Genomic DNA, 12,375 nt, shown 5'->3' with positions numbered 1-12,375 from the left:
ATTTTGTGGTTATGTGGTGAAATATTAGATATTAACCATAACTATACGTATTGTTCACTGCTTATTATGCACAACTGCAGAGAAAGCTAAATTTGTTGATTTCCGTTTAGCAATGGATGCAATGACAACTCTTTCGTGGGCTATTACCGATGGCTTTAGTGAGTGCTTTCTTGTGCACTGTATGCACTTTATGGAAGGTGTAAATGGGCACTAACGTGACGGCATGTCCAATGAGGTGCTCACGGATACAGCGCTGTGAGTAACTGTTCATTTAATACAGAGGCTGAGAACAGCAAACACACAGTCTTATGGACTACCTCAAAAGATGATCCATGCGGTACTCGCTCCTCGCGACGTTCATCAACATAAACGGCTTTTCTGGTGCAAAAGGACTTCCTGTATGTCTCAGGTAACACAGTCACACCTCGTATTAAGGCTTTTATATCTGTGAAACTGATAGTGACTTGTTCTCTGCAACAAGGGGAAACATTATAGTTCGTCTTCTGTTACAAAAAGCCCATATATTTTGTAAGGATTCTTCTCACCAGTATCCACAATAACTTCCCCTTGAACGTCTTTCTACAGTTTCCGCAGACATCATATACAAAGCTGTTTATAGGTTAATCTTTCTGTGGCAGTTCTTTTAAAGGATCGTGGTTTTCCTGTACTGCACTTGTGGCAATTACGAATGAGATCACAGAACTCAATTTCAGGTAAGTGCTTACAATTATGACATGGCGAAGACCGTCCACTGAATTTTAAAGTCTTAGATGGCCGGTCCAATGGTTTCTAGATACAGCTACTTTATCAACAACAAACTTATACTGCTGCTTCAAGTCAAGCAATTCAAAAGCAAAGGTGAATCAGTTTTGGTAGAACATGGGTCCACAGTCGCGACAAATTCGTTATGTGATTCCATCACGCCTGCAACTGTTAGTTTTACTTATTTGTAGTATATTTTCATCATTAGGTCACTTTCAAGTACCCTGATAAAAAGAATCGATAAGAATTCAGTGCATAAGAAATCTGTTAAAAATTAAACACAATGATAAACCACAGTGCGATACTACTTAATAATTAACATAATTTTAAATTTATGACGTTCATACGTACAATAATCAGCCAGAGCATTACGACCACCTACCTAACAGTCGGTATGTCCAGGTTTGACACGGATAACAGCGGCGACGCGTTGTGACATTGAAGCAACCAGGCCTTGGTAGGTTGCTGGAGGGAGTTGGCACTGCATCTTCACGCACAAGTCATCTAACTCCCGTAAATTCCAGGGAGAGGGCGATGAGCCCTGACGCCACGTTCAATAACTTCCCAGACGAGTTCGATCTGGTTCAGATCTGGCGAGTTAGGGGGCCAGCACATCAATTGGAACTCACCGCTGCGTTCCTCGAACCACTCCATCACACTCCTGGCCTTGTGACATGGTGTATTACCTTGTTGAAAAGTGCCACTGCCGTCGAGAAACATGCTCGTCATGAAGAGTGTACGTGATTTGCAACCAGTGTACGATACTTCTTGGCCATCATGATGCCTTGCACGAGCTCCACTGGACCAACGGATGCCCACGTGAATGTTATCCAGCGCATAATGAAGCCGCTGCGAGCTTGTCTCCGTCCCGCAGTATGGGTGTCAAGGATCTGTTGCCCTGGACGACGACGGATTCGCGCCCTCCAGTCGGCATGATGAAGAAAATATCGGAATTCATCAGACCATGCAACGCTCTGCCACAGCACCAACTTTCAGTGCTGATGGTCACGTGCCCATTTCAGTCGTGTTTGCCGATGTCATGGTGTTAACATTGGCACAGGCATATCATCGGCTGCGGAGGCCCATCGTTAGGAGTGTTCGGTACACTGTGTGTACAGACACACTTGTACTCTGCCCAGCGTCAAAATCTGATGATAGTTTTCGCCACCTGTCCTATTTTACCAGTCTGCCCAGCCTACGACGTCCGACATCTGTAGTGATGGGTGGGCGCCGAACCACACGAGATCTGGGCGTGATTTCACCTTGGTTTCGCCACATGCTGAGGACACTCACCACAGCACTTCTCGAGCACCCGAAAAGTCGTTTAGTTTCCGTAATGCTCGTGCCCAGCCCCGGGCCATCACAATCTGCCCTCGGTCAAACTCAGACAGATCGCGTGCCTTCCCCATTCTACGCACGAACAGCACGCTCATTAATACTACATTCACCGTGCGTGTGTTTGACCAGCAGTCATTCCTTGCCAGGTGACGCTGCTATCGCCTGTACGGGTTTATATCGATAGTAGGTCGGTGATCATAACATTCTGCCGGCCGGAGTGGCCGAGCGGTTCTAGGCGCTACAGTCTGAAACCGCGCGACCGCTACGGTCGCAGGTTCGAATCCTTCCTGGGCATGGATGTGTGTGATGTCCTTAGGTTAGTTAGGTTTAAGTAGTTCTCAGGTCTAGGGGACTGATGACCTCAGAAGTTAAGTCCCATAGTGCTCAGAGCCATTTGAACCGCTTGAACCATTTGAGCCATAACATTCCAGTGCATTAATGGTGCTAATGTTACAAATTTTTGTTACTACTACGACATTTTCATTTCACTCACAAGAAGAGTGCCTGTGGACAGCCTCTTGATACTAGACTGGTTTAACATAATGTAACATCGCAGATTTTTTTATAAATCTGTTGTCCAGAAGTTTCCACAAATTTCTTATTAATCTTACCATAGTTTATAAATTACTTTGTCACCGTGTTTAATGTGTAACTGATTTATGATGCAGTGAGTTCTTATCTATTCTTTGATGGTGATACTTGAAAATAGTACAGAAGTACGACAAACAAACTAAAACTCGCAGTTGTAATCATTTAAATAATTCAGTAGAGCTGTAATTTATGAAGCAATTTCTTCCAAATCGTAAGAAACCATTAATGTGACATTAAACATTATTATTTCAAGAAAATTAGAACTATAAGCACCATTAGTAAGAAATTTTATGATAAATGAGAGGCAGAAACGACTGCTAGTAACAGAAAATTCCTGAGTCATGCTGCATGAGAAATTTGTTACCTATACAGAGTCAACGTTATGCTCGTCATGTACCATTTATGTAGCTTTAGATGTAAACGTGAATCACTGGAAACGGGAAGAGTAAAACAAGTAAATACTTCTACAAATATTACATTGGTGCATAAGTTCGTAGCGTTTATCCATAAGTTTAATAAACGCAACAGATACATGTAACAGAGAGTTTAGTCGTCAATAATATACTCTCCTTTGTAATTTACAACAGTCTTCCAACGCTCGGGTAACTTTTTGACTGCACGACTGTAGAAATGACGTGATTTTGAGGTGAAGAAATCGTCCAGGCATGTTAGGAGCGCATTTTCCCCTGGCAAGGAAATTCCTCGAAAGTTGTTCGATAGAGAGAGGAAAAGATGAAAATCTGAGGACACAGGGTCAGGTAAGTAAGGTGGTTGTGGAATGACTTCCCAACGTAACACCTCTACGCTGCTTCTGTCTATCTAGCAAAATATGCGCGGGAGTATCACGGAGTAGCAACACTTCACACAGTCTTCCTGGTCGTTGTTCTTGGACTGTCTCTGCAAGACGTCTCAATTGCTGACAATAAATGTCAGCAGTGATTGTTACACCTCGGGGAAGCAATTCGTAGTACACCACACCGTCGCTGTCGCACCAGAGGCATAACGTTATCTTTTGTGGATGCGCACAGGTCTTTGTATGGGAGATGCTACTTTCTTTGGGCTCAACCATTTCTTTCTTTTGCTTAGATTAGTACACAGACACCACTTCTCGTCACCATTAACTATACAGAATAGGAATGGTCGGTGTTCTTCACGTGCCAATTGATGACGAACAAGTAAAGATGCCCATATGGCCACCCGCTGAAAAGGTTCAAATGTGTGTGAATTCCCTACGGACCAAACTGCTGAGGTTATCCGTCTCTAGACTTTCACACTACTTAAACTAGTTTATACTAAGAACAACACACACACCCATGCCCGAGGGAGGACTCGTACCTCCGGCGGGAGAGGCCGCGCAATCCGTGACATGGCGTCTCAAACCGTGCGGCCACTCGGCGCGGCCACCCGCAGATTTTTGCGTTTTTAGCTTAGAGCGTGCGGTACCCATACATCTACTTTTGACCCTTCCCCATTGCATGCAAATGTCGCATGGCGGTGGAATGATCACGGTTCATCACATCTGCCCATTCTCGAGTACACTGACGAGGGTCATTTTGGATTAATGCGTTAAACGATCTTCGTCAGACCCCGAAGGTCTTCCTGAACGTAGATTGTCACTAACGCCAAAACGACCCTCCTTAAAACGAGAAAACGATTTTCTTGCCGTGCTAGTGACATTATCCCCATACAATGCGCAAGTGTTTCTGGCTGCCTGCACTGCTGTCACTCTTCTACTAAACTCAAACAGAAGAATATATTAGAAATCTTCCGATTTCTCCACTAGGTACTTTATTTTGTGGCGCCCACAACTCCACTATATCTAGATGACAAAATGACAATACATAAATTCAAATAACAACATTGAACTAAAAGTAAAAAAAGTGACAATCGGTAAACAAACCCAAAGCAATTGGAATACCAACATGCAAAACAAAAACGCTGCGAACTTATACACCAACCCAATAGTACAAAAGTTGTCCACGATTTCAGCTTATGTCTTAACTTTTTCTACATCACAGGTTTATGTGGTTTTGCTTCACATCTATTGGAGCCATAGCAACGCTCATTATCATCGTGTCGTTGTGGGAGAAGTTCCAGACGAATCCAACCATCACAGGCTTGGACACTGATTTTCACAACTGGAAAGTGCCGTTTCCAGCAATATCTGTTTGTTCAGAAAACCCTGTTAACCGACAAGCCGTTGAGAAGTATGTAGCAAAAATTGGTCAGACGTTCACCAGCACGTGAGTACTCTTAGTTTAGCCCATCATTTATAGTTTCTTTTTGTATTAATAAGTACGCCAGATATTCCTCTCTGTTTTCCAACACAGCACTACCTGAACGTGGGTTGAAGGACACAGGACTTTCATGGTATTTCTGTAGTCAATAACAGAGGAATATTAGATGGTTAGATTCGCAGTTAACTTTGAGCATTTGTGTAGAACCACAAAATAAAACTTGATCAAATGTATTATATTATAGTCCCTGTAACTCCATGTATTCGAAGATGACACAATAAATTTAAAGTATTCGCAAAGTCTTCCGTGGGGTTAAATTGGTTTTAACTATACAAAGTTACATATCTCTTACCATCAAAATGTTCGTAGATGTACAGAAAGTAAATATCCTACGCTGAATTAACTATTCCAGTGTTCTCAATGTTCGTATAATTTGATAATAGTAGGAACATTATATTAGCAGATAAATGTTACTTATCTTGTTACAGCTGTCTCGTTGTCTAGGGTTCTTGTTTATGCTTTCTAATTAATAGGTCTAAGGTTTCTTGTTACAGTAAAAGTCGCTCGAATATTATTGCTTTTGACATCATCAGTATTTATCCATAAATTCTTGACACTTTCTACAACGCCACTCGTTAAGTAAGTACATTATGCAATATTTCAACCCAACTCAAGGAACTTTGTGGTTACAATGACCAATCTCCGCAACAATTGAAACTATTATGACTCGTTTGGCACCTAATTTCTGTAAGTATTACCAACATAGTTTCCAGATCCTTCTAGAACAGGATGTATTTCAAAATAATTAATACTGTCTTAATTGAAATTACTTTTCAGGTATAATTTACATAATGATTTCTAGAATTAATTATTTATATAAAGATGTATGCATCTAATTATTAATAATCAAGGTTGCAAATTTTGACAGAATAAAAACTAGCAGCTTCTTGTCTTTATATAACTGTCGGCTGGATTATCGATAATGAAATTAGAAAAATTAAAAATGTAAACAGAAGTTATGTTTACATGAAATCTAAATCATAATAATATTAGCTTCACTGTGAAGTGGTTTCTGACTTATTTAAGTTCACAATAGTGATTATTAGTTTTTGTAGTTCGAGATCGATGTTGCTAAATGGGTCGATACAAAATAAAATTATATTATCAGAAAAATAGTGTTTTGGTGATCAAATATATGCAAAATTATCTTTAAATATGGAATATATAATTTAAGTATAAATAACTCAAGCCAGGCTGAAATTTATATAGAATAGAACATTTCAATTTAAATAAGAAAGTTCTGCGGAGGCAAGATTTATTACAGCTGATTACCATAGTGTAGAGTGATTCTGGGTGAGAAGCAGACGATTTTTTAAAACTAAATCATTTCACATCGCATTATGTAACATCATATTATGTGGAGTTTTTCATGACAATGGAGACAGCACTTTAGTTAGTACCATACTGTTGGTCAGCAACAGATCGTTTTTCAAATGTTCACCCTAGAAATTAATGCTCCATTTCGTATCAATAGGCAAATAAATAAAACGTTATTTACTTGATAGTGAAGCCGATGAACTGACTACATATTTGCTGCGAACTATGCTTTTTAGTTTTTTAGTTTAAACCGACTTTATAATTCCAGACTCTGACTGTTAATTGTTCATTGCTTACAGAGCTAGGTTACCACTGTTGATAAGGTTTCGTACAGTATAGCTTACCAGTCGAAGAGTGTGTTCCATACACATGCTGAACGATGCTTGGACCAGTCTTACCATCTGCGGCCTATTTGTAAACATTTCTAGATCCAAAATGAAAAATGCGGAGGCCACGTGCTGCAGTGACACCCATCTTGCCACATTTTTGTAATCTGAGTTTCTTACCGTGTTGCCAGCGATATCATAGTTTCAGTATATGTGATCAAGGGGAAGTTTGCTCATTACGGCAGCTAGTGCACTATCCTCTTGATGTACGCTCCAATGAAGATCTTTCGTATGCCACCAGTCTAGATTAGTACACTAAGAAAGATGACGCAGTCAATAGGGCAAATGACTCGCGTTCGCGAGTAGCGACTTTGGTTGCCCAGACTCGGCTTCCCTGAAGCAAAAGCTCAGACAGCTAAATTCAAAGCCATCCTTGTCTAATTCGGTCTCACTCTCCGTTTCTAAATACCTGAATGCCAATGGAATCTTACATTTTAATTGTCTCTCCTTCTGTACTAGTACAGCACTGCCATGGGGCAAGGATAAATAGAGTATTAAAGGTATTCAAATCCTGATGAAGAGTCGCTTAAACAAACGCGCTCTTCATCTGAACAAACTATGCTGAAAAACGACCTTTGATCATTTAGAATAAGAAACGTCACACACTTCCTGTGACAATGTTGTCAACTGGGACAATTCGAGCTTCACACAGGCCAATGGGCGTGGTACACCATGATAATTTTTCCGAGTGATAGTAAGCATGTGGCGTACACATTGGTAATCTGGCTTAATCATCACACTGAGAGAGTTGGCGCTGTGGTTAGACACTCGAGTCGTATTTTGAAAGAAGTACTTCAAATCCTCTTCCCGCCGTCCAGGTTTAAGTTTTCCCTCTGTAATGATGCCATTTTTCGTTGAAACTGTCCAGTAACATATTTCAGAGGTTAATATGCAAATTCAACTAGTCGTTCAGTACACTGCTCTGTGATTTCAGATTTAGATTAAAATTGCCAGTGACTCTTTTTCGCTTCACTTCTTCATTTCTTATGAAACTGATGGTGGTTCCGAAGACTGGAAAGCTCACAAGATGGATGCATAACATTAGAGAGTCTGTCAAGGCAATTTGCCTCAATAAAACTGGAGAGGGTTGGGTTGAGTTGTTTGGGGGAAGAGACCAAACTGCGAGGTCATCGGTCTCATCGGATTAGGGAAGGATGGGGAAGGAATTCGGCCGTGCCCTTTCAAAGGAACCATCCCGGCATTTGCCTGGAGCGATTTAGGGAAATCACGGAAAACCTAAATCAGGATGGCCGGACGCGGGATTGAACCGTCGTCCTCCAGAATGCGAGTCCAGTGTGCTAACCACTGCGCCACCTCGCTCGGTAGAACTGGAGAATTTAAGGCAGTGGCCCGCCGGCTTGTAGCAAGCCTGGCGTCCTCATCCCCCCGGCACGCTCAGCACAAGACATGAGGAACACACATCCCTTTGTCGAAGGAAACAATGAATTCCTCGCAGTAACCTTTTTAGCTAGATAAGAGATCTTTAAGCAGACGTAGATTCTGGCAAGGCGTGCAAATGTTCATTAATATGCTTCGGAATAATGTCCAGTTTAATTCAGAATACGGTCTCTTAATTGCCTCACACTATCATTTTCGGCAGTACTCAGGGTTTTGTGCTCTGCTTACCTGCAGAGCTTTTTATTTGTCCATCTCAGAATCACGTATGGGGTGAGAGGAATTTCTTGGCTCTGGCTGCCTACCTCTGAGCTATTGGCTGAGGTATAATATGACTGAACAGAGTAGGAGATTGTTTAACACTGTACAGGAGTCCAGTTCCAGATTCCTACAGCCTTCAGGAGAGAGCCAGGAGGGTTGCAGTGGTGAGGACCTAGTGACGCTCGAGAGCGTCAAGAAAACACCATCAACAATAACACATTTATTACGCAGTAATATAGGAATGTCTTCTCATTTGCCGCGCCACTTTCGGGTTGGCAGAGCAATGCCTCATCAGCAACGGAAGTTCGGCATGCACTCGATTTGGAGTACCTCCAGTGCAGCAAAGAGTTGGGTGCTGGCTGTTGTGTCACAGGGTGGCCATCAACCAATGGACTCAGGTAGCCTGCAGCTCTCTCTCCAAAGTGCACTCGTTGACGTCGAAGATTTGCATTCAGGAGTCAGACTCCAGGTCCACCTGAAGTATTCGTTGCCTTGCAGGGGTCGGTTCTGAGTCCCCTTTAGGAAACAGTAGTCAGCGCATTGGTATCTCCCACAGGAATGGAATAAGCAGCTGCAGTCTGAAAGACGTCACTCGTTCATGTAACTGAGTCACCTCAATGGACAATGAATCCATCACCTTCAGTGCGAATGGGCAATCACTTTTGACCTGTGAGAATCTCAAAGTAGCGAGCATGGAGGACATGGGTGGGGACTGTGGATAGGTGGCGCTATATGGGAGTGTAAGTCGTCTGGGGCGCGTGCCAAGATAGTCCCCACAACTGTGATAAATGTTATGTCTGGGTGGTGCAGTGGTTAACGCAACTGCCTAGTAGGCAGGAGATCCTGTCCGGCACACATTTTCATTTGGCACCACTGACTCCGCATAATTTGTTGAGTCCCAGACTCCTACAGTCGTCAGGAGAAAACCAGGGGGGATTCGGTGATGAGGACCTAGTTACGCTCAAGAACGCCAAGAAAATATCGTCAACAATAACATAGTTACTAGGCAGTAATACAGGATTGTCTACCAAATTGCGGCGCCACCATCAGGCTGGCATAGCAGTGCCTCGTCAGCAGCAAAAGGCTGGCATGCGCTCCATTTGCAATACTTCCAGTGCAGCAAAGCGTCGGGCTGCAGCTGTACGTCACGGAGCAGCCGTCGAACCATGGACTCCAGTGGCCTCCAGCTCCATATATTGATCTCCAAACCGCACCCATTGACGTCGAAGATTTTCACTCAGGAGACAGGCCCCATGACCAGCTGACGTACTCGCTGGCTTGCAGGGGTCGGCTTCCTGGCTCCTTTAGGAGACAGGAACCCACAGGATTGTTGTCTGCCACAGGAATGGACTGAGAATAGTGGCCTCCCTCTCACAGGCAGATGACAGACAGTATCCATGCAGGTCAAGCCTCCAGCAGAATGCAGGGTGATGGTAGCCTCTGCACTCCACCAGCTTTGCCTCTGAAGTTGACGGTGCAGCTGGGAGCATCAGCGTTCTTCCAGCTGGACTCGTAATTCCACATACGATCAAAGACAGCTATGCGTGCTCAGGGTCGACCTCCACAGCCTCCCCTCACACTGGATAGGTTCACTGGCACAAGGGCTGAGACTACACACTGGGGAGCAATCCGACATTTGTCATGAAGTGGGGGCTATTTATGTTGGCGCTTCCCGTGCGCACTGTGGCGGTGAGGAAGGCTATGAAATCATGTGTTCCCTTGCTGTCAGCTCTCCTAGTGACTTCAGACTATCGCAACTTCACCTTTCAGAGGCTGTTTTCTGCTGGCTCGGCACCTGAACACTTATTGCTGCTCAAGACACTCTGCTTTGTCACTAACATGACGGTATCTCTGGTTTTCAAGATGTCGTTATGCTTCGCTTGCAGAGTTGGGCGCTCAGTCGTTCCCCCGTGCTGCGATAGCTTCCGTGTTTGCCGCAATTCGCTCAGCATTTGCCTCTAGCTGGCAGTCTACTGTTCATTCACAAAGGCTCGGCTTCTAGGAGCTGTCAAGGTATAACTCGGACGAAATTTTAGTTTCCATTGGGGATACTATCCTGGACGTTTTCATTCGTATCTCAGAATCTCCGCTCTCACTGAGCAGCGATTTCCAGTTCTGGTAGCAAGACAGACGAGTTTCACACGGCTCTTCGAGAAAACACTTCGCTTTAGGTCTTCGTTCAGTGATGACTTTGCTTTAGGTTTTGGGCAGGAGATACGAGCCTTAATGCCGCTGGGAAGACGTCTGTACTTCAACTCTAAGTACCCAAAGGAGTGCTGAAATCATATATTCTAGTCATTGTTGCCGCCAGCCTGTTTATGTACTCACGGACCTACTAGTAAGATGGCACACATCGTCGCGCCCGCCGAAACAAATGGTTCAAATGGCTCTGAGCACTATGGGACTTAACATCTGTGGTCATCAGTCCCCTAGAACTTAGAACTACTTAAACCTAACTAACCTAAGGACATCACACACATCCATGCCCGAGGCAGGATTCGAACCTGCGACCGTAGCGGTCACGCGGTTCCAGACTGAAGCGCCTAGAACCGCACGGCCACACCGGCCGGCCCGCCGAAACAGTTTAGAAACGAATCTAGCTCGCTCTCTTCAGGAGAGAGGATCTTAAAGTCACCCATCCAGCTTCTTGCTCTCAGTGCGCATTTTTGGCAGTCTAATGGTGTTCGCTCTATATCTAATTAACAACTTAACGCAATCACTGGCCGTGTCCGCGAAGTACTAACGTAACTATGTTACATCCTGCCTACCCACCTGTGCCAAGTTAATACTTCGCGTTGCATCCCCTTAACCGATTATTAATGGTTCTTTTTTAAAAATATCAATGGGTGACTTTCATGTTCAAAGTCAATAAATCTATTTTTTATAGTGTCCATTTCTTTCTATTCATGGCTAGAAGACCTCTCCTCTCATTAATACGTCTATATGAGTGTGGTACCGATTTTTTTTCAATCTTAACTGGACCATAACTTTTCATATTCATTTAAATAAGACGTTTTCTGTTGTGCGCCAGAATCCTTGTTTTCAGCTAATTTGCATGATCATTTTGGGTCATTACTCATTCTGCTGGGCTCCATAATTTGTTTTCTGCATCCTAGGGACATGCTCCGATCACAACCGATACCTCACACATGATGTCACTAATCGATTAAGGCAAATGCCGGGAAAGTTCCTGTGAAATTGCACGGCCGACTGTCTTCCCCACGCCGCACGGGATTAGCCGAGCGGTCAAAGGCGCTGCAGTCACGGACTGTGCGCCTGGTCCCGGCGGAGGTTCGAGTCCTCCCTCGGGCATGGGTGTGTGTGTTTGTCCTTAGGATAATTTTGGTTAAGTAGTGTGTAAGCTTAGGGACTTATGACTTTAGCAGTTGAGTCCCGTAACATTTCACACACATTTGAACATTTTTTTGTCTTCCCCATGCTGAGCTTGTGCTCCATCTATAATTACTTTATCGATGACGGGACGCGAAACTCTAATCTTCCTTCCTTAATTATCACTGCAGTTTATGCACAGGGAGAGCATGTACTTGGTCTGTAGTCACGAGACGAAGAACGCTCACTAATGGCTGTAATGACTCTACCTCATCACTCGATCGGTCACCACAATGCGCACCCAAAATACAAGTGGTGCATTGCTGCACCAAAGTCTTAGTTAGATCCTTAATTTCCGTCCATCTTCTTTCTTTTCTTTTCAGTCGTCCTCCACTCGGCAATGTATCTGAATTATAGCAATGTTTCTTTTCTTTTTTCCACTTATTCAACGTAACTAGATGAGGACTTTAAGGATATCTCTTTCACTGGGCCAGGGTTTTCACAAGCAATTATTTTTGCATCATAGTTTATTTAAATAATGATAACAATCTTAATAGGGGGAAGTGTTGTACTCTGGAACACTTTTCAGACTTTCGCATCTAGCCGGCCTTGTAACAAAAATTTAATATATTTCCTTACTCCATTTTGAAATGATTGCATTCACTATATGTGTGCTACAGTGTTTTTTTGGAACTGCA

At 43.4% G+C, this 12,375-nt stretch overlaps 1 protein-coding gene across 1 annotated transcript in view; it reads left to right on the top strand.

Annotated features, from left to right (window-relative positions):
* The window catches only part of LOC124722936 (sodium channel protein Nach-like), a 174,537-nt gene that overhangs the window by 41,897 nt on the left and 120,265 nt on the right, over window positions 1-12,375 (top strand). The window contains exon 3 of the mRNA XM_047248097.1: window positions 4,710-4,934. Within this exon, the coding sequence (XP_047104053.1) occupies window positions 4,710-4,934 (225 nt within the window). The remainder of the gene's footprint in view (window positions 1-4,709; window positions 4,935-12,375) is intronic.

The sequence above is a fragment of the Schistocerca piceifrons genome, chromosome X, assembly GCF_021461385.2.
Source record: "Schistocerca piceifrons isolate TAMUIC-IGC-003096 chromosome X, iqSchPice1.1, whole genome shotgun sequence".
Taxonomy (NCBI): Eukaryota; Metazoa; Arthropoda; class Insecta; order Orthoptera; family Acrididae; genus Schistocerca; species Schistocerca piceifrons.
Note: the sequence above shows the minus strand (reverse complement) of the source record. Positions and strands in the feature narration are given on the sequence as shown.